Here is a 23,079-nt window from a genome sequence, read left to right as displayed (position 1 = left end):
TCTGTCTTTTCTTCTTTAAAAGCATTATTATATACACTGGTGTTTTGACTCCATGTATGTAAGGGTGTCAGATCTCCTGGGACTGGAGTTACAGACAGTTGTGAGCTGCCATGCCAATGCCAGGAATTGAACCCAGGTCATCTGGAATAGGAACCAGTGCTCTTAGCTACTGAGCCATCTTTTCAACCCCTAGTTTGGTTTTTCCTAATTATATTTTATTGAATCCTATTCTGTTTTGGATTGATTTCCTTATTTTCTGTCTTCATTCTGACAGAGTACATTCATGTCTTTTTTGAGTTAAAAGAGTAATTTATAACTATGTCAAGTTCTTCCAAATGTTTTCACTGGGAGCCACCAGTATATGTGTGGTAATTTTTTGGGAAGACATATTACCTTGTTTTCTGTGTTTCTGCTATGGGACTTATCCATCTGGAGTGAATCTTCTGGCTTTCCAGTGGTGTGTGCACTATATGGACTTGAGTCACGGGGCTGAGGTGTTCTCCTCTGAGGCACTGGTATTTAGGGCCAGAATTCTAGCCCTAGTTTCCTGTGGTCGTGTTCATCTTTGGTCTCATGTCTGGTCTATAGCATGTGCTGAGGCTGTGGAACTCTCTGTGCCTGTGCACCCTAGGCCCCCTCAATGGATCTGCAACTTCCATGGCAAATTTTGCAACACCCTGTAGGCCTTACTTGGGTCCTAAACATCTTTTGTTGGGACTTCACTGGTTTTCAGACACCACCTCAATTCTCCAGCTGGCATGCACCAGGGCAGCAGACGTGTGCTCCCCGAGGTGGTCATGAGGGTCTCCAGCCTCTCACCTGTCACCCTGGGTAATAGTGAAGTGTGGTACTTCCTAACCATGCCGCAGTGCATCAGGCCAGTAGCTTTTATACTTTCTAGGTTGTACAGCTTATAAGCATGACTCCTTGGTTTGGCTGAATGGCCTTAAAATGGAAAATCTTTATTACATCCTTCGGTGCTTATATATAGGTGTTATCTGCTTCTGTTCTCTCAATGAATCTAACACATAAAATGGAAAAGAAAAAAAAAGAAACATATATGTTTATATGTGAACCTGACATTTAACACTTTTAGAAAGTTCTAACATATAGTTATCTCACTAAAAAAAAATAATAATAAAATAAAATAAAATGGAAAAGAGCAGGGACACCAAGAATTAGGTCTGTCCTTGGCAATTCCACACACTGTTGACGGAGCTACAAGAGGATGTAAGTCTAACAGACTATAGCTACAAGAAGATGTAAGTCTAACAGACTATACATTACCCACGTGTAATCTGAGTGTGGTTTTACAGACACCAGTGTCCTTGGCTATGCCCTCCGCAGGCACAGGAAATGGCTTCACAAAAGAAAGTGAGTCTTGACCGTACTTTTCTGAAATGATTTACTTTATTTTATAAAATCTCAACCCAAACCAAGCAAACACAAACCCACACTTTAGAAATAATGGGCTGATGTTACACACGGGCTACTGATTCTCTGCCTTCCTAGCAGGAAGAGTAAAGCCATAAAACATGGAAAACTACTTGAGGTAAAAGAGATTTCAGAAACAAAACTAATAATACAGATAAATGCTACTTAAAACAGGTGGGAAGGCACACTTGCAGGCTCGATGTGGCCAGCTGCTTGTTTCTGTGAATGTTTTATTGCTACACAGTGGTATCCCATTCTGTTCTGGCCAGAAACCTAAGGTCATTTTGGAGCGTGACATCATTTTTGGGGGGCTGTGCACCCCAGGACACTGAGAAGCATCTCTGGCCTCTGCCCACTAGACATAAGCAGCAGTCATTTTTAAAGTGACAAAAAAATGCCTGTGGACATTGGCAAATGTCTACTGGGGCTGTGGCAGAAGTGGCTGAGAAGCACTGGCGTACCCAGGAGGCACCTCTGCACGGCCAAGGCTGCATAAAAGCAGGCCCAGTCTGAAAGACTCACCGTCTGGCCCTTCATAAAACAACACTGGGTAACTATTTTGACAGAAAGAGGGCAAATGACATATTCTAGATGAAGACAACAAATTGCCCATGTGTAATATGATCTCCTAGGTGTGTTACAAAGTGAGACTGATAGCAATGTGCAATTCACAGAAACAAAGCTCAAATGACCTGCAGGCCAGGGAGATGTTCTACCTCCCTGCAGTCAAGGAAGTGCAAACGGAAGGCACATTTTCAGCCCTGGTTAACACAGCTGAGAAACACACACTGGTTCCTGCTGAGATGGCGGTGAGCTCACATGGAAACAATAAAGCACCGAGTACATTTTAAGTCTACTATGCTAAGGCAGGAAAGTAGCTGCCCTATGGAAACAGAGGCAGCAACCTGAGGTAATGCTTGTGTCCTGAACTCACACTGCTGATGGTGAAGCTAACGTTTGCTGGGAAGAAGAGGCTGCACACACACGGCTTGTCTATGGTATGTGAGATCGTTAGAGCTTTGAGTAGTGACGAGAACGCCCTCCTTCGGACATTACCACGTGAGAAAAGGAGCCTGCATCCCTGTGTGCGCACAATCCCACGCAATACACTCTTCCTCACCTAACCTGTTACCAAGACATCTAAGCTTGCGTGTGCAACTCAACCAGAGAGAACGGCAGCGCAGCATCCACTATTAGCATTTAACAGTGTGCACATGTCATTTTCTAAATAAATCACTGTAGGATATTTTTGGTTTTAGGTGCATCATGATGCATACACTTGTCAGAGGACATTCAAGTCTAACAAATAAGTATATAGGAGCAGAAAATTAAAAAGCTATCCAAGTCTGAAATCAGTACTAAAAGCACCCTCTAAAAAATTCTATTTATTTAATTCCTATAAAATGTGCAAGTTCTCCTCTTAGAAGAATAGTTAAAATTTTTATATAGGCTTATTAATATACCAGTGCAGATTAAAACCCAGTTATCATTTCTGCCCTTTAAAAAGTCTTTGGCCAGTGGGATGCTGGATCAGTCAGTAAGGCACCTGCTGTGCAAGCTGAGGACCTGACCTCCAAACACCCCCAAAACCCACATAAAAAAAAAAAAAGCCAGGTGATGTGTGCACCTGCGTTTAATTCAGTGCTAGGGAGACAGCCAAGTGGATCCCTGGGGTTCGCTGGCCAGTTAGCTGAGCCTAATGGGTAAGTCCCAGCTCCTTGTGAGACCCTGCATCAGAAAACTGAAGCAAAAGGCTCCTGAGGCAGGACCCCTTAGCCTGACTGCTGGCCTCCACACGTATTGCACCCATGTCCACATGCTGCCTGACCTCTGTCATAACTGTTCTGCAGGAGCCTGTTTAGTAATTAGCAGCTTCCCCTCATTGAGATGATGGAGCAGGGTGGGGCAGATGAGCTCCAGGAGATAGCAGACCAAGAGGAAGGACAAGGACCGTCACAGCAGGCTCTGCTAGTCTCAAGTGACTGCATAGTCCTCTCTCACTCACTCATTAGCACCTCAACCAAAGTCCTTTGCACAAAGCACCACGCTGCTCACTTACTGGGCTGCTGTAATCACAAAGTCCTCTAAGGACGGTGGACTGGCAACTAGCCGACGCGATTTTAGATGCTGCTGCCCTTTTCCACACTGAAGAGGTAGACGGTGTCTCAGCTGTCAAGTGGCTCAGTGTTAGGGGAATGAGTGTAGTTCCTTAAGCAGCTTCTCCTTGGCTTTAACTTCATTCAGGAAAATACTTTTCTAGGATTTAAGATACACTATAAAAAGCAGGATATAAAAACACACTATCAAATACTCTAAGTAAATATACTACATCTTACTAAATTGAAGTTGATATATATTTCAATAATATGGCTAAGAAAATACTTTGGAAAATAATGCTTTTCAATGTCAGATATACTGTAAAAGGCAGAATATAAACATAAAAATATGTTACTAAAGCTGAATATATCTGAGTAAAAATATTTTTAAATGCTAAATTTCTCAGTGTTATGTATACTGTAAAGAATTGAGTATTAATTTTCAGTGTCTGCATTTCTTATTCTGTAGGTCCAGGAGAAGGAGAGATCATGGTTCCATGACACCACAATGTCAGTGACAATGTGTGTTCTATGGCAGTCTCAGCCTCAGAAAGCAGGCACCACCTGGTGGCACAGATGCCACACACACAGGTGCTCCCTGAAGCTGGGAAGACCATGTCCCTGGATCTTGTTACTAAGCCCATGATGGTCTACTGCCCAGTCAGTCACACATGAGACCAAGGGCACAGCCAGAACCAGTCACAGTGCCGTAACACTGCAGGAGAATGGCTAACATCTGTCGACAGGTAGAACCTATGCTCTGCTCATTCAAGCCTTGGTTCATAAGAGCCTCATCTCCCTCCTGTACAACACTGTGTGCGTCTCATCTATTCCAAGGTTTAGTTTTGCCAAGCTGAATTTTGTTAGTTTCTTTTCTGTTGGAGCTGAGTATTTATTTGCTCTTCTGTTACTTAGAATACTCACTGGGAATTACCAGGACTAGGCACTGTAACTGTACGGTATAAGCAATAAACACAGAGTCCTAGACCTTCCAACCCCCACTGTTTACAACGATGAAGGGAAGCTCATTTTCCTCAGAGTATAGTTTCAGTCACAGTGTACAAATTTCTTTTTTCTTTCTTTTTTGGTTTTTCAAGACAGGGTTTCTCTGTATAGTCCTAGCTGGCTTTGAACTCAGAAATCCGCCTGCCTCTGCCTCCCAAGTGCTGGGATGAAAGGTGTGCGCTACCGCTCCTATTGGACCTTTAGATATAGATATAGATGTCTTTATATAGGCATTTAACACTCCCTAAGGAGGCTTGGGTCTTAGCTAAAACTTTACTGATTTCCAGTTCTCTAGTGCACGGATCATGGCATGGCTTTTGCTTATGAAAGTTCTGAGACTGCAACACATGTTGTCCAGGCTACCCCCTAACTAACTAGGTAGACCAGGATGGACTTGAATCCCTGTCCTGTCCTTCCCTCCCGAGGGCTGGGATTACTGGATATATGTAGCACCATTCCTCGCTCACAGAGGCTTTAGTAATTCCCCCCAGCCCCTTCTCACACTGACCTCACCACATTCCAGTTCTGACCAGCAGAAGGGTAAACTAAGAACGAAAGCTTTAAGTCTTTCTTCATAAGAATTCTGTAACAGTCAAAGAGACGAGGCAAGATGTCCCTCCAGTCACTGGACACGTAAGGCTTTCCTCTTTAAGACTGTTATGTAAAAGTTCACTATTGTGAAAATAACAAAGAAAGCAGCTATATCTGTTATAATTTTTTGTCTGTCTGTCTGTTTTACTAGAGAGTCTCCAAGCTAGCCTCAACTTGTGATCCTCCCTCCTACCTTTGGCTTCAGATGCTTATATTGCAGATGTGGAACAGCATGCCTGCTGCACTTGGCACACTTTAGATGCTAGCTGGATGCTATTCCACAAACTACACACATCCTCAAAGCGTAACGAGAAACATGGGGCTCACACTGCTACCTCACAGAAGAACAGTTGGTAAATAACCTGCCCTGAATCATGAGGACACGTAAAAAGTTAGCATGTCCTTTCCACACTCCGCAGTCCAAATGGCTTTATAAAGCAGCAAACATCTCATGAGCGTAGAGTGGGATGAATGGCGAGTGTGCCGCGTTTTAGCAGAAGTGCGGCCTGAGGTATGACAGAGAGATCTCGCAGTATAACGACTGACTTCTCTCCTCGGAGGGCTGGCCCGGGTGTGGGTGTGGAAAGATTCCAACTGCTAATCTCTCGGACATGCTCACTGCCCTCCTCAGCTTGTCCCTGTTATGAATCCCGAGGCCTGCTTGTTTGGCTCCAGGCCACTGAGAGGCGTTCCTCCTTCCTTTACATTCATGGAACTTAACAGTTTTTCATCAACTAAAGCCTTATGATAAATTCTGAAACAAGTAAGTCCCCTCCAATTTCTGGAGTTATAAGGTTCTTTCTCGTAACACGTGTTCCATTGCTTCTGGACCTAACGGGTCTTTTGAGTATGAATTCTAGCACCGATGGGAAACCCTGTATCTCGTTGTCCTCCCACATTGTTATCCACTACAGGGTTTTTAAACTGTATGGATTTTCGGATGGCAACTCATTCACTCCTCCGTCCTGTATGAGTCCTCTGATGTTGGGTAAGGTGAGAGCCACGAATAAAGGCCTTCCCACATTGCTGACACTTATAGGGCTTCTCACCGGTGTGGATTTTCTGGTGTCGACTGAGCTCTGAGCCTCGGCCGAAGGTCTTTCCACACTCTTTACACTCATAGGGTTTCTCACCACTGTGGCTTCTTTCATGATGTGTCAGCTCTGATCTTCGGATGAAGGCCTTCCCGCACTCCTTGCATTTGTGGGGTCTATCACCAGTGTGAACTTTCTGATGTCTAAAGAGCTCTGTGGTGCAAGTGAAGGACTTTCCACACTCCTTACACTTGTAGGGTTTATCGCCAGAATGGGCTCTCTGATGTCGGGCAAGTTCTGAACCACGACGGAAGCCTTTACCACATTCCTTACACTTATAGGGCGTCTCACCAGTGTGAACACTCTGATGGCGAAGAAGGTGTGAGTCAGAGATGAAGCCTTTTCCACACTCCTTACACTTGTGGGGCTTCTCCCCAGTGTGTGACATCTGGTGGAGAGTGAGCTGGGAGGCACAGCTATACACCTTGTCACAGTCCTTACACTCAAAGCGCCGTGCCCCAGCATGCGTGAGCAGGTGCAGGCTGAGCTGTGTGTCGTAGCGGAAGGCCTTCCCGCACTCCTTGCACTTGTGAGGCTTCTCCCCAGTGTGGATGCGCTGGTGCCGGAGCAGGTGTGATGGGCGCATGAAGGCTTTCCCGCACTCCTTGCATTCAAAGCACTTCTCATCAGTGTGAACTCTATGGTGAAGACTAAGCTGGGCGTTAGATGGGAAAGCCTTCCCACACTCCTGGCACTTGTAGGGCTTCTCACCCACATGCAGCTTTTGATGGTGACTGAGCTGGGAGGGAGTGTGGAATGCCTTCCCGCATTCCTTACACTTATGCGGCCTCTCACTCCCCTGAGCGCTCTGAGGTTTCGAGGTGTCAGAACCACCAGCAAGGGCACTTTTCTTCCTCTCACTGTCTTTTCTGCTTTCCTGAGGTCTCTGATGAACAGCCGTGTCTGACGTGCAGCTATTAAAGACCTTGCCATGCTGTGCATGCTCACTGGCCTTTGTCTTACTGTGAAGTTGCTCACGTTCAATGGGAGGTGCCTGGCACAGGGACGTTTTCTGACATTTCTCATAGCTGCAGGGTTTTCCTCCAGGGTGAGCCTCCCTACGGGCTGTGCACTGGACAGAATCAGGTCTCTCGACAGAGGTTACTGCAGCTTGCCTCAAGTGTCCCTCCTGATGGACCTGTTGACCCTCCAGCTCACATGTGACTTCTCTGTCCCCTCTGGTCCTGCTGTCCTCAAGGGTGGGGCATGTGTGTTTTTTTGCCATCTTTTCTTGCAATGTTTTAATTTTGGAACTGTCCTTTGGAAGGAAGTCCTTGGCTTCTGTCCTAGACTCCCAATCTGTAAGACAGTAACAAAGTGGAAGGTTATTTCACGATTCAGAAGGGAATATTGTTAGAAGTGACAACTAGAGACAATGATAATTCAAACAACTTATAACACAACATTGGAATGGATAGAGGGAGGGTGTGAGCTGAGAGATCGTGATGAGAGCCTACAAAGGACAGGCAAGGTCATGTTCTGTGTACTCCAATGGATACCAAGTCACACAGGAACTCCATAGAGTCCAAAACGGCCAAGCAAACAGAGAACATAAACAATGGGCAGTCAACAACAGCTCCCAGCTCTAGTCCCAGACCGCATGCAGATGTTCAGTTCTCAAAATTAAAAATAAACTTATTGCTGGAGAAATGGCTTGAGTTATGAATATTTGCTGCTTTTGTAGGGGACTTGGGTTCAATTCCATCCATAATTCCAGAGCTAGGAATACCAATACCCTCTCTTCTGACTTTTATGGGCACCAGGCATCTAAGAGGTACACATATATACATGCAGGCAAAGACACCTACACACATAAAATAAATAAATCTAAATAGTATCTTAATGGAGCTGGGGAGCGGGCTGAGCAGATGGGAACTCTTGCTGCTCTTATAGAGGACCTGCATTTGCTTCTCAGCACTCTAACTCCAATGGCTGACTCACTGGCTTTCATAAGCATGCATGTGGTGCACACACACACACACACACACACACACACACACACACACACACGAAAAAGCACCTTTTGGGAATCTGCCCTTCACTACCTGTTTCTAACCTTTACCTGTCTCTCTTAGCTAATTCCATTCCAGCTCTCTGACCAATTGTGCACTCTTCATTGTGAAGCATGGCATCCCTTTAGAATATGCTGGCAAATAGCTTGCCTAAGATCTTAATCCGGCTCACTTGGTTGCTCTGCTCTGGCTCCCAGTCCCAGCTACGTGTGAGCCTTTACAGGACAGGGAGTTCATCATGCTATCTACTCTGTTTGCATATCGCACATTTATTATGCATCCTCTCAGACTTCCCAGTACTCTGAGCAATTTCAAACATACAGAAGAAGCAAACTTCATTCCATTATCTAGATTGTACAGTACGCATTGTGTTCTATTTGCCTTATTCTGCATCCGTCACGATGCTAAGTAATTTTCATGTTTTTCTAACTTATTTTTCATGGTTTCTGCTCTTAAAAAAATCTCTCCGATAAATTTTGTTACTATCCACCAAACCCAGACACTGTTGTGGATGCCAACAAGTACTTGCTGACAGGAGCCTGATATAGCTGTCTCCTGAGAGGCTCTGCCACTGCCTGACAAATACAGAAGTGGATGCTCTCAGCTAACCATTGGACTGAACACAAGGTCCCCAATGGAGGAGTTACAGAAAGGACTGAAGGAGCTGAAGGAGCTTGCAGCCCCATAGAAGAAACAACAATATGAACCAACCAGTAACCCCAGAGCTCCAGGGACTAAACCACCAACCAAAGAGTATACACAAAGGGACCCATCGCTCCAGCCGCATATGTAGCAAAGGATGGCCTTGTTGGACATCAAGGGAGGAGAATCCCTTGGTCCTGAGAAGGCTTGATGCCCCAGTGTAGGGAAATGCCAGGTCAGGGAAGCAGGGATGGGTGGATTGGTGAACAGGGAGATGGGGGATGGGACAGGGGTTTTCGGAGGGGAAACCAGGAAAGGGGATAACATTTGAAATGTAAATAAAGAAAATATCTAATAAAAAAAATTCAGGAGAGAAAAAAAGTCACTATTACCCCTCTGTAACTGGTTTTGATTGCCTCATGTAACTTTGATGTAGCCAAATTCCAATAGTTAATCCTCTCAGCTACTCTCTTAGCTACCAGTTGTCCCCATGGCCCCCAGACAGGGTTTCTCTGTGTGGCCCTGGCTGTCCTGGAACTCTGTAGACCAGGCTGGCCTCAAACTCAGAGAACCACCTGTCTGCCTCCTGAGTGCAGGGATTAAAGTTGTGAGCCAGCACACCACATCTTTTTTCTAACACCAGTGTTCATGGGTTTTATCATGGCATTTCCTCACAGATGTGTCCTCACAGTGTGTGCGCCCCCTCCTTCTCCTACTTGACCTCCTGTGTTAGTCCCTGATTCCCGTCCCATGCATCTCATTCTGAAGCTAAGGCTGTTGTTCTCAGGCCTCTGTGAACTACTTGGACACTCCTCTTAGCAGTCTACCCCTTCTACCTGGTTCCTTGGCTAGACGCAGCTCTTTTCTCATTTGAACGGTACTGGTAAAGGGCTGGGGGCTGAGTCTTACTCCATTTCTGCTTTCTCCTCTTGGAATGATATGCGATTACAGCTTGGCAACAGTGATACAGATGAACACTGCCCTTCCCAGACAGCCTTGCAATTCAGTGTGACTGCACCTGCTGCTTGAAAGGTATGAGTGGCAAACCTACACCCATCCATCCTCATGGCATGAATGTTGTGGGGGTAAAGCTGGACCTCCACAGCTCTGGCCCCTGTACTACAAGCTGCTGCCTGACAGTGTCTGGATCACCTACCTGATCGTCCTAGACCCTCCATCAGCTCCTCGCCGATGCTCATTAAGCTCACATCCTCCTCACACTGCTGTTCTCACCTCCCTGACCCTCTCTTTCTCTCCTGGACCCTTCTCCATCAGGTCCCTGTCTCTCTCAGGTTCCCTTGCTCCATCCATGTCCTTCCTTAGACAACCATCCCAATATGATATAATACAATATATAATGGAGCGATACCTCATTTTTCTCTGATTTAAAACACAACTACATCAATGTTTTATTGCCTCTTAAATAGTATATATATTCTTTTTCCTCGTACTAGATCATACAATCAATCTGATTGGATGGGGCCCTTCCTGTTCACTGTTAAATCTGCAATAGGACAACACGAAGTGGGGCTATAGAGATGGCTCAGTGCAGGCCTTATGCACATAAATAAACACAAATGTAAAAGATTTTTCCCATTGTTAGGGCTCAGAGAAACTCAGTACAAATGGTTAACTGAGGTGACTATCTAACACACCTCCCACTATCTCTCAGCTCTGCAGGTCACCCTGACTGGCAGGCCCTGCCCTCTGCTCTAACCCTCTCTGACGGAGCTCTGCTGCCTTCGCCCAGCTTCTCCTCTCCCACACAGCCTGGCCATCTTGGCTACGTGTTCTCTGGTGCTTTTGTTCCCATGGTCGCCTGGCTCTTGGCTCCTAGTCCTCTTCCCTGCTCTTTCTCTCCTCTTTGTCTTCCTCTCCCTGGCTCCCTTCTTTCATGGCCTGGGGTTCAGTGTGCTCCTTCCAGCCACCTCTGGCTGTGCTCTCCTGTGTATCTACAATACAAACCTTCCCCTCACCACACCTAGGAGCGGTCATGTTCTCACTTTTCATTTGCCTACAAAAAACCTAAACCTAAAAGGTTTCACTATTGAAATCTACCATCGAAGACATTGAGCATAAATTCTTTTTCCTCTGTGCGTGCATGTGTGTGAGTGAGTGCATGTGTACCTGTACATATGCACACAGAGGCCAGGGGACAGCCTTCAGTGTCCTCCTTAGGAACACCACCTACCTCCTTGAGACAGTCTCTCGGTAGCCTGCAGCTCTGGCTGCTAGTGAGCCCCAGTAAGCCTCCTGTCTGTCTCCCCCAGGCCAGGAATACATTGCACATATCACCATGCCTGGCATTTTTGTGAGCTCTCTTTCTTGTGAGGACTTGAGGTAGCTCTTAGCTTTTAACACAAATTCTGCTTTTTTTTTTTTTAAATATATATTCTCAGAAGTCAGAAAAGGAAGGAGCATTTCTCAGCTAGTTCAAAGGCCAGTATTATCCATAGCTTTCTTCCGATGCGTGCTTTTACACAAGAATTCTAAAACCTTTTAATGACAATGATCCTAAGTGACAAAAGGGACAACATTGTTGCATTGTATCAGCATGAAAGTGAGCCACACCCTGCTTGACAACACTAACGTGAAATGCCCAGCAGGCACACCTATCCTCACAGGGCTGTTTATGCTGGGTGTGGACAGACTCTATCAAATATGGCTGTGGTGAAAATACCTTTTAATTTGACAGCTGTGATGGATACCCAAGTCCACAGACACTAAAGCTACCCCTCCACATACTTTACATGGATGAGTTTTGTGATCTTCGAGTTGTATTTCAATGAAGGTGTTTAAAAAAGCCAAGAGAGCTGGGCAGTGGTGGCAAATGCCTTTGATCTCAGTACTGGGAGGCAGAGGCAGGAGGATCTCTGTGAATTTGAGGCCAACCTGGTCTACAGAGCAAGTTCCAGCACAGAGAAACTCTATATCAAAAAAACAAAAAACAAACAAACAAAAAACCCAAAAAGCCTAGAGAAAACTAGACTCAAAATACAGATAAACTGCTTGTCATGGGTTCTTCTCTGGAGAGAGCAGAAGCTGTGAGAGAATTCTGGTGAGAGAGTGGGGGAGTCCGATTCAGACTCAGAGCCTTGTGCTAAGACGCCCTTCCCGCAGACCTCAGGCTCTGCCTACAGGGAGCTTTCCCAGCAGCACCTCAGAGTGCTACCTGCTCAAACGGCCTGGGTGACAATCTGCCCTGGTCTCCCCAGTCCCATGGGCCAACACTTACCAGGATGCCAAATTTTTGTCTCATTCCTCATAACCATCCAGGGCTCTTTGCCCTGTTCTAGAAGGGAGACCACACGTGGCTTAGTATCAGCAAGACCTGTCCAAAGACAAAAGGGAAAACTTATTGTGCATGTCAGAGTTGCCGTATGCCTTTAGTCCTAGTGTTGGCTTGTAGGCTATGGTTCAAGTCATTACCTACTGCCATCACATAAAAGGACTTTGTCACTCCAGTTCTCTCTCTGTGTCCCCAGGGCAGTCGCAGCCTCCCTCTCTCTGTCCCCCCACTCCCCCTTCTTTGCCCTCATGGCTCTGCTCCCATCTGTCTGCCTCTACCCTTTCTCTAGGCCCTCCCTCCCCTCAAATGAACCCCCTTACACCCGATCTGGTGCCCGGCATAATTACTCGGGCACACCTCGGCATGGGCCCGGCAGGTACCCCACCATATTTCATTACACCTAGCACTCTAGAGGCAGAGGTAGGTAAAACTCTGTGGGTTTAAGGCAAGCCTGGGCTACGTAGTAGAAATTAAGTCCATGTTTGCCAAGAGAGAAACCGGGTCTCAGCCAGAAGTCCCACTCTTAACACAGAGGCTAGTCTCTCCAACTGACACTCCCAAAGAGAAAGTTAAATTCTCTCCAAAGGACTCTCACTGGGCATAGAGGCCACACTTACCAGCAGGCCCCATGCTCAGAGCAGATGTCCAAACAAACTCAACAGTATTGTTGGAGGTTTTCTCTCTTGATCGTCTGAGCTTTTCTCTCTTTTTCTTTTAAACATTAACAGATCTTTTGTGTATATACTATGGTTTCCAACTGGTTGTCTATATGTATAAATATGTGTTTCTCCTGCTTTTACATCTGTGCCTCCCTACTCCCATTTGTTTAGTCCTATCCTGGCTTGTTCTTTCTTTCTTTCAAAAAAGATTTATTTACTTATGATATGTAAGTACACTGTAGCTGTCTTCAGACACTCCACAAGAGGGAGTCAGATCTTACTACAGATGGTTGTGAGCCACCATATGGTTGTTGGGATTTGAACTCAGGACCTAAGGAAGAGCACTCAGTGCTCTTACCCACTGAGCCGTCTCTGAAGCCCCGGCTTGTTTTCGAATGACAGAAAAAAAGGATGTGGATTTGGATTGTGCGGAAATGTGATCAGCGTATAATGCATGAATATAAATCTCTGTTTAATAATGAGAGAGAGAGAGCGGGAGGGGGGCAGTGTATAGAGGTGGGAGGGAGAAACTGGGCCAGTAAGATGGCTCAATGGGTAAAATGGATGGAGAGGACCCATGCCAGAGCTGTCCTCTGGCCTCTATGTGCATGCCATCCCCCACGCCAATAACTAGAGTAATAAAGAGAAATCTCATGTCTAAGGATCAAGGTGAGGGAACATTAAAGCACTGGGAGAGATGACATGCTTGTGCGTGTGTGCAGGTGCACATGGGTAACGTCACTGATTTAACCAGAGCTTGAAAGGTGTTCATGAAACCCTCAGCAAACGCTTGTAGTGGTGCAGGCCTATTTCCCCAGCACCTATAAAGCTGAGGCAGGAGAATTGTCAGTTTAAGGTCACCCTGAGTTACACAGCACTTTGTCTCAAACAAAACAAATCTATAGGTGCTGGAGAGATGGCTCAGAAGTTAAGAGCACTGGCTGCTCCTGAGGAGGACTGGAGTTCACGCCTCAAAAGCCACATGGTGGCTCATGACTGACTGTAACTCAAATTCTAGGGGACCTAATGCCCTCTTCTGGTTTCCATGGGTACGAGGCATGCAAGTGAAACACAGACATACATATAGGCAAAAGATCCATACACATACTCATAATGATAATAATAATAATAATAAAGTCAACGTTCTCCATAAAGGACATGACAATCACAGCAGGCATTTCTGAACTTCAGTGGGGGGTGCGCTTACTCAGTGACAGCAGGTTGCTGTAGTTATCCAACATCACAGCGCGGTACAGATTCCTGTGGGAATGGCCCAAGCGCTCCCACTCCTCCAGAGAGAAGTAAATGACCACATCCTCGAACCTCAGATCCTGAAACCACATGCAGACAAGCCATGTGTGAAACTAAGACAGATGACATCAGAGAAGACAGTCCCCAAACACCTGCACCCTTCCACACAGCCAGGCCAGTGTGGAAACAGAGGTGCCCATGTGGGCTCTCAACATGCCTGCTCCTTGGCACTTTGCATCAAGTCTATGACATGGTGTTTCTCAACGGAATGTCATTGTACATGCAAGTACAGCATCCTCTGGTCACTGTCTCCATGTTCCACAGCAGAACATGTGTGTGTGTGTGTGTGTGTCTGTCTGTATGTATGTCTTTGTTAAACTTTTCTAACTGGTCACTTTTCTAAACCTAGCTGTAACTCTGTGCTTTAATTTTTTTGTTTGTTTGTTTTTCGAGAGAGCGTTTCTGTGTGTAGCCCTGGCTGTCCTGGGACTCACTCTGTAGACCAGGCTGGGGCTGTCTGGAGGAGGCGGCAGGGAACGCTGAGGATGCATGTCATCAACAGACATCATTGTCAAGGACTAAATAAAGATACCCTATTTTTAAAAGCACACGTGGCAGAATCAATGACATGGTCATAGCTGTCTCACAGGGTTGTGACTAGGATTGAATAAGATCATATTGTGAAGAACCTCAAGCCGCCGTGACAAAGCAAGTGCGTAAGCTGGTGGCTTCTGTCAGTGCCATCATGCACTGGAAACACTTAAGGGGCCAATCATAGACAAAAGATTCCAAAATCAGTAGGCACTGAGTGTCTCTGGGTGACTAATGTTCTTGATTAATTCAATTATTATTATTATTTTTTTTTTTTGCAGAAATCTTCTTTACTAATGTACATACAGAATGCAATCAAAGTTTTCCATCTTGTAGAAAAGTGCACTGAAGAGGCCAGGCAGACACCCTAGGCTGTTACAACTTTTCAGCAAGAATGCCATCCCTACAGTGACCCTAGAGGGGACAACAGAGAAACTAGGCAGAAATAACCTTATTCTGCTAACTGATCAGGTTCACGGCCAAGACTTTGTTCTTCTAATGAACAAAGCCTGGGAAACGGAAGTTGTAGACAACACAGATGTTATTTGTACAAAGCAGCCACCCTAGGCTGGTGTGGGAAAACTACTCCATGAACATGGCTTTCTCTTTTCCACACCACCTGAGTCTCCCGAGAAGATTCCTCAATTTTCAGCAGCATTTAGAAACCAAGAAGTTTTTCCATGAGCAAAGTGGAAATGCGGCTTACCTTGGCCATGTCCTTAAAGGCAAAACTCTTCATTCTTCCTCTTGCGGCTTCTTGGAAAGAGTAAGAGGTGGGAAATGGTTAGGAAACTGTGCTCAGAGAGAGCATTCCCCTGCACCATCCCACCTATCCCAAGAGGACAGAGAGGCCCAGACCTCACTATGTTCATTTAGTAAAAAGGAGGCCTTATGACCCAGCTTGGGATCCTGGGGCAGAGTGTCAAAGGTCTGCAGCCACCATGTTTAACAAGTCCCATCTCAGCCATCTCAGACGGTGGGCAGGGCTGGGCTTGTCTGATTAGTCTGTGGATGAGGGAGAACCTTACTCCACTGTCTTCAGCCCCAGCATTTCACAGTGAGCCCAAGTGTGGCTCTAAGACACTGCCTAAGAGTGTGTGCACTGCTGTCCTTCAGTCTTCGGCATCTACAGATGAGGAATGGGAGCGCTAGGGGTTCCAGAACTCCCACCTTGAGCTAGAGCTAGCCTGAGAACAGCGGTCACAGCACTGGAGAGCTGCATGAGGACGTTTGCAGAGAGTGCTGGCAGCTGCGGCCCTTTGTAACCAGGAGTTACAAAGGCTTTCTACAGTCGGGAGGACATGCCAGTCACACTCCAGCCAGTGTAGACCCAGCTCCCAAAGACAAGAGTCCACTGTGCTCACTGGGCCACAGCTGATGCTGGGCATCATGGAATGTCCCTTATACACACCTACTAATGTCTCTAACATAGGAGCAAGGAAGCGGAAAATGCAACAAGCAGAGCCAAATGGAGCTCTTTCTTCAGTGTCCCTCTTGCACCCTCTACTGACTAAGCTTAACATCACACCCGCTGTTAAGTGGCGAATCACAGTTCATACCAAGGAGTAACTAAACCTTCAAGCAGGACATAAACTGGAGTTGGCAGCCTTTCCCTCTGGCTGCCCAGTTCCTTTATAGCATCAGACATGTTTACGCTCCCTTATGACAACTTAACTCTTCAGTCCTACCTAGGAATTTGCAGCTAAGCAAATGAGAAGATGCACAATCCTAACAGTTGGCTATCAACACTAACTGGCTAATTAGTGGCTATATTAATTACTTTTCAAATTTAGGTACACTACACTTAACACTCTATGACCTAAAGAATATGTCATAGCTGGGTGTCCGGTGCATGCCCTTAATCCCAGCACTCAGGAGGCAGAGGCAGGTGGATCTCTGAGTTAGAAGTCAGCCTGGTCTACAGGGTAAGTTCCAGGACATCCAGGAATACACAGAGAAACCTTGTCTTGAAAAACCAAAAAATGCCAGGCAGTGGTGGCGCATGCCTTTAATCCCAGCACTTGGGAGGCAGAGGCAGGTGGATTTCTGAGTTCGAGGCCAGCCTGGTCTACAAAGTGAGTTCCAGGACAGCCAGGGCTACACAGAGAAACCCTGTCTCGAAAAAATACAAAATAGGAACCCCCCCAAACAACAACAACAAAAACAAAAACAAAAAACAAAAAAGTTCTAAAAATCTGTATATAGAATAAAAATTTAAAAAACAAAGATAATATATAAATACATGTAACAAGATAAAATATACAAAGTTAATAGCAGCCTTTACATTTGTAATGGATACATATTATGCTTGAAGACTGTAGCTTCCTTTTCAAGAATGTATTTATTCTCTACCACTGTACTTCAACATTCTGGGCTTCTACAAGCATTTAAAGGACCAACCAGTCCTTAAGTTTAACAAGCAGGGTGGCCTAAATCTTCATTCCTGAGGTCAGATTCCTCAATCACCTCCCCTGTCCCCCCTTTCAGTGCTGCCATGTCCCACCAAGTCACCCAGACTGAGCAAGAGCCAGCCAGAGCGCTACACCCCTACTGCCTCGTGCAGCCACAAGCCAGGTTTTCATGAAATCACAATCATTCCAACCAGTAAGCTGTATTTCTGTCAATTTTTAATCTCCCCCTAGTCTGAGTTCTGTGAGCTACTTGAGCAAAGTAACTGAGTCTGAGGAAAGGGTATGTGTACCTCAACTTACAGCCAGTTGACCAAAATTTAAAAACCACTGGAGCTTCTGAGGTGGGGACAGCATCAGAACTCATCCCTGCCTACCCCCCTTCCTTGTTTTTTTCTGTCCTGTAACTCTGTAGACCAGACTGGCCTCAAACTCACAGAGATCCACCTCCCTCTCCCTCCTGAGTACCGAGACTAAAGGTGTGCGCTACCACAGTTCCAGCCTTCTGGAGACTAAACTGAGAGTGGAATTTTCTGGGAAATCCCAGTACTGGGTCAGTGTCCTCCCGGTTTGCATAAGAAACTATTGTCTTTAATCTAAGGACATGCATTCTGCCTTGGTTTACCATCTGTGACATTTGTCATATACAAGGAAGGGAGTTAAAGATTCATGAAGATTGTTTGTTAGCCTTCTCAAGCGGATCTAATTAATTAGCCATGTTCTCTGTGTTTGGAGATCCCGTTTCCTGCTCCTTTTCCAAGCGGGTGGGAGTGAACACTTGCTGCCCAGCCAGAGCCTGCCTCCAGAAAAGCAAGCTTCGGAACCCGCCATGCTCCTCCTGGTGTGAGAAATTTGCCACACCTCCACCTGCAGCTCCCTCGGCGAGACTAGGGGACAAACAAGTACCAAGTTCTCAGTCCCTCAAACTGCCCATCCTCACGCACATGGCCCTACAGCCTAACTCCCTCTATCTGAATCTCCTTAGTCGTCCTGCAGTGCCTAGTAGCAAGAGTGGAAACCCTAAGTGCATCTAAGTCCCATTTCTAGCTGGAAGTAGAAGCTACTGCAGCAGCTGCTTCCAATGTGTAACTGATTGCCTATTCCCATGTCACTGTCTAGGGTGACTCACTGTCCACTGACATAATTTAAATTTTAGGGTTAGGAAGCTAGCAGATATCAGCAGGCGTGGAGACCCCTCCCCCATGGCACCCTTCTCTGCTAGGATTTCCCACACTAGAGACTGTCCTAAGACTTCTTGGATAAGTCTTTATCCACCTCTGCCCAGCAGGAAAAGAACTACTCAATCCACAAGTGTCTCCCCTCCTTCTCCTTTCATCTGGCTAATTAAAAAAGAAGTAAAAAACCAAAACACAAAAACAAAAAAACAAACCACCACCACCATCAATAACAACAACAAAAAAACCCCCAAACCCTCAAGAATGTTAGCTGGGGCCCGCCAGTGTCTAAAGGTCCTCTACAAACTTGTTTTTCTAGATTCCTGCTCTTCCCCACTTCCAGGCAAAGACTGCCTCCAGGTCACAGAGACAGCTTCACTGAAACTACTGATAACCCATCCATCAGACATGTGTCACAGAATCCCCCCTTCTTCTGAGACTGACAAAAGGGACAGACTGCCATGCTGTGACATGGGCTGAGCGCTCCCCATCATGTTGGTGTCTGTCTGCTCCTCTATGATGTTAGTAACTTTTAATAAATCTCATACATAAAAAGAAGAGAACAAGGCATCGTGAATCATGCGGAAGAAATCTAAAACAGGGAAAGCACCACTCTCCTGCCAAGCTCACTAACAGAGACTATCCTGGGCACACTTTGTAAATGTAAATGGCTTTTGTGTTGCTCAGTTGTTAAATTTAGTTGGAGCAGAAGCAGCGCCGGTTAGTTCCATGGGAACAGCGTCAGTTATGCTCCTGAGGCAGCTGCTGAAGCTTCCCGTGGGTCTGGCACAGGTGCTTTGCGCAGCTGACACCCAGCTGTTATCCGCTGGTGCAGTCATCAGTCAAAATTACCACTGTGACCTGCATTTCCACGGCTCGCTGCACTAAGCAAAGAAACTATTAGGATGGAATTAACAGCACTAAAAATGATGAGTTTTCATAAACATACGCCTCACGTTACCCAGCGACCCTTGCCTCTCTGTTCATCTAGTCAGGAGAGAGACGAAATGCTTCTCTGTATGCGGTCTTATATGGATGCTATGGCTGCTTCCTTTCTGACAGCCCCCAAACTCGAAGCTGTTGGACTATTCACTGACAGGTGACTGGATAAGTTAGTTGTGGGAACACTGTAATAAAAAGAAGCTACTGAGACAGCAGTGTGGCGAAAGCTCCCAGGATCTGAGCAAACAAAGGCAGCTGCCCCCGATGGTGCCCGCTTCCACTTATGTGCAGGGCTAAAATGTGCAAACTAATCCAAGATGAAAGTTAGAACTGGTGACTTTAGACTGGAGTCTTCTGAGGAAAGGGGCAGAGGACACTGTTGGAAAGTAGACTAGATATTCTATTATCTCTTCTAAAGTAGAGACATATGTCTCTGTGTAAATTTATCAAGATGCAGACTTAAGTCTATGTAAATGCTTTCATTTTTAAAAAGGAAAATTTTAGTCTTTAAAGAAGTCAGTATAGTTTCTGGAGTCCAGGGTTGGTAAGGAACTAAGAAGAGAGAGGATGACAGCCTGACCTATGGAGACTATTTCAGAGCAAAAGTAGAGAGCAGCAAAGCTGGGCGTGGTGGAGCACACCTTTGATCCCAGCACTTGGGAGGCAGAGGCAGGCCGATTTCTGAATTCAAGGCCAGCCTGGTCTACAAAGTGAGTTCCAGGACAGCCAGGGCTACACAGAGAAACCCTGTCTCGAAAAAACCAGAAAAAAAAAAAAAAAAAAGTAGAGAGCAGCTAACACGCTGACTTCTTGTTTTGTGTGTACAAAGCTTGGACGCCGTAGCATCTTCTTAGACCCACCCAAACAGTGCGGCCCAGGAGAAACTCTTCCTCCCAGTTCTGCGACATGGCAGACACGAGCCTCACACCAGACTAGAGCAGAAGCCACAGAACACAAGGCATGGGGTAGGAAACCCCACACCAGCGCTGATGCGCTCCTAGCCGGCACCCCTGTGCAACGCTGAGTCCCAGTCTCAGGAGAGCGCTGCCACACACTTTCAGGAGTTTCTTTTTATATATAAACAAACTGGATTTTATTTAAAATATAAGGGGGTGTTATCCATTTTGGTTAATAAAGTTGGCCTGTAGTGTTTTAACAGGATTTAGTGCGATCACACAGACTGGCATGCCAAGGGCATTCTGAAAGCTAAATGCAAGAATGAAGAGATTGCTCAGTTTGTGTGGCTGAAACATTCATTACACCCAGCAATTTCCCTCCCTTTCTCTACAAACCCTCAGGCAATACTACAGTTGCATCTGGCAGTTCAAGTTTCAGCATTTCAATGCAGAAGGGTTGAGAAGCTGGGGGGGAAAAAAGCATGAATTGCAAACTGTAACTGACAGAGGCAGCTGCCACTTGTGGCAGACCAGAGAGTCGACTGGGTCAGTTTTTTTCTTCACAGTTGCCCTGACATCTTCCCAAGTAGACTGTGGTCACTACATTCTTGAGAAAATGTGCCCAAGACTCAGGATGGAGAAGGCTGAAGAGCAGAATATACTGTGCATCACTCCTAAGTGGTACATGTGACTAAGACCAAACAGAGACCATGGATAGCCTGCAAACTGGGGCAAGTAGAAAAGTAGAGGATGGTACCACGGGCACTGGAGAGCACCCATTTCCTCCTGTCCAGCGCAGCACCCTGAGCGATAGCACCTGTTGCCCTCCCTGGCAACAAATCACAGCAAACACATGCCAAGCTGCTCAGCATGTCTGATTTGCCCGCTGTCTACCGAGCAGTACATGCAGGACACAAACAGGCAGTACCAAGGAGTAGTACATTGTAGTTATCACAGGTCTGTTCTCTCTCTCTCTCCAACCTTCCCGCCCCACTCCTTGAGTCTTGGCACAGGCTCTCAGGGAGCAGGCCTTTCCTGCTAAGAGCTTCAGGCTCATCTCTAGCTGCCTCACCAGGTTCTTAGTTGAGACCACAGAAATTCTCCACTGTACCTGACTGGAGGCGGGGAAAACCACCTTCTGAAATGCACCCCGAATGCTCTGTTCTTCACAAGACAAATCCAGGAGCCTATGCAAGAGCCTAAACTAGTGGGGTTAAGTGACCTGAAAAGGGGGTTCACTCCAGTCACCCTGCTCACTTACAGGGTAAAAACTCAGAGGCACTAGTGAGGCTCACAGTTGAGAGCAGCAGTTCACTGGACGACAGGGATCAGGTGCTAGAACAGGGAGACTCACTGGAAGAGGGAAGAGACTTCAGAACAGAGATGCCACACAAGGTTCCCAGCGTTTCCTTCCTTCTGCCTACCACTGACCACTATGTCACTATAGTTCTGCTTCCCAGATTTACTTTTGTCAAGAAATGTCCACTTTTCAATAAAAAACAGACTGCAAGGCGCAGTAAAAATGAAACACCATAGTTGAGACAAGAAACCGACTCAGGTATGATAAGACAATTGTAGTTGAACAGATGGGATTTAAAATAGAGTCACATGCAAAAGGCTTAGTGGGAAGGGGGTGGAGGATAAAAATTCTAAAAAGTAATAAAACAGGACTCAATGCCACAATTAGAAATACTACAAAAGAAGCAAAGACTGCCTTTGTGGGCATAGAGCTAAAACTCAAGCTTCTTGAGGAAATCTCCGAGCTCACACATGTTTTAGTAGAGACTTCAATGCTAATAATAAAAAAGGACAGAAAAACAAGGGAAAGAATAGCTAACTACAGAAGAATTATAAAAGGATTAAAATAGGAGATACAGATTCAATACACAAGTCTGTAAAGCAACTTGTGAGTCAGCCCTCTCCTCCCTCATATGATCCCAGGGATAAGACGCTTGGTGTCCTTCTTGGCACAAGTGTCTTTGCTGGCTGAGCCATCTCACATCTCTGAGAGATGCCCAAGCCTTACATACTTAGAAGTCCAAGGAGGCCAGGGAAATTAACAGCTAGAAGTCTAAAGAATGGAAAAATTCATTTCTCCTATTGCCTACTTCAGGAAAGGTAAGACTGGGTTTTACGTTTAGCCAAGTCCTGCTTTTGAGGACAAAAGTCAACACTCTTCCAAGAAATGTAACAAAAATGGAGTCTTTCTGGCTCCCCCTTCATGTCACCTGTGTCCTGCGATTCCCCTCTCCAGCTCCTGGCCAGTCCACCGTGATCCCTTTACACTTTCCTGGTTTTTGTGGTTACTCTGAATCACATATCACATCTGAGGACTTGGAGCTAGGAACTACAGATGAGAGAGAAAGCGTGCTGATTGTCCTTCTGGGTCTGGGTTACCTCATTCAATACCATCTGTTAAAAGTCCATGAGCTAAACAGTTTACAGCTGAACAGTATTCACTTGTGTAAATGGAATGAATGTTCATTATCCACTCATCTGCTCAAGGACATTTAGACTGTTTCTATTTCCTGGCTATAATAAATAGGGTGGAGGAAGGACAAATAACACCCAACTCACTGATAAAGCCTCACGGAATAGCACTATTTTATATTCACCTAAAATTATACTATATGCAATACATGTAAATGTATGTATATACATATCATATATATGTATCTTATTACACACACGTATATGTATGTGTATGTATATATATATATCTTAAAGGGAGTTACACCACTTGGGTTGACAATGCTCCTGAGTAGTAGGCATGAGAAGCCTTCTTTCAAATGAGTGGCAGGGTAGTCAGGAGAAGTGATCAAATCAATATGGACTATCGATGTAGTAGTCCTTGGCTACCCTCTTGGCTACTAGATCCCTAGTGCTAAAGACACCACACACTTTTTTTTTTTTTTTTTTTTTTGGTTTTTTGAGACAGGGTTTCTCTGTATAGTCCTGGCTGTCCTGGAACTCACTTTGTAGACCAGGCTGGCC

The 23,079-nt window shown here is 45.7% G+C and overlaps 1 protein-coding gene across 3 annotated transcripts in view; it reads right to left on the bottom strand.

Moving 5' to 3' along the window:
* Positions 1-1,339: 1,339 nt before the first annotated feature.
* The window catches only part of LOC110297680 (zinc finger protein 568), a 42,348-nt gene continuing 20,608 nt past the window's right edge, over positions 1,340-23,079 (bottom strand). For 2 of the 3 annotated variants that reach the window (XM_029479699.1, XM_029479700.1), the window contains 4 exons: positions 15,371-15,420; positions 14,030-14,153; positions 12,110-12,205; positions 1,340-7,519 (listed from right to left, as the gene is read on the bottom strand). In XM_029479699.1, coding sequence (XP_029335559.1) covers positions 6,075-7,519; positions 12,110-12,205; positions 14,030-14,153; positions 15,371-15,420 — 1,715 coding nt within the window. In that variant the 3' untranslated portion in view covers positions 1,340-6,074. The remainder of the gene's footprint in view (positions 7,520-12,109; positions 12,206-14,029; positions 14,154-15,370; positions 15,421-23,079) is intronic. The other variant, XM_021166586.2, reaches the window with a different exon arrangement.

This window comes from Mus caroli, chromosome 7, assembly GCF_900094665.2.
Source record: "Mus caroli chromosome 7, CAROLI_EIJ_v1.1, whole genome shotgun sequence".
NCBI classification, from domain to species: domain Eukaryota; kingdom Metazoa; phylum Chordata; class Mammalia; order Rodentia; family Muridae; genus Mus; species Mus caroli.
Note: the sequence above shows the minus strand (reverse complement) of the source record. Positions and strands in the feature narration are given on the sequence as shown.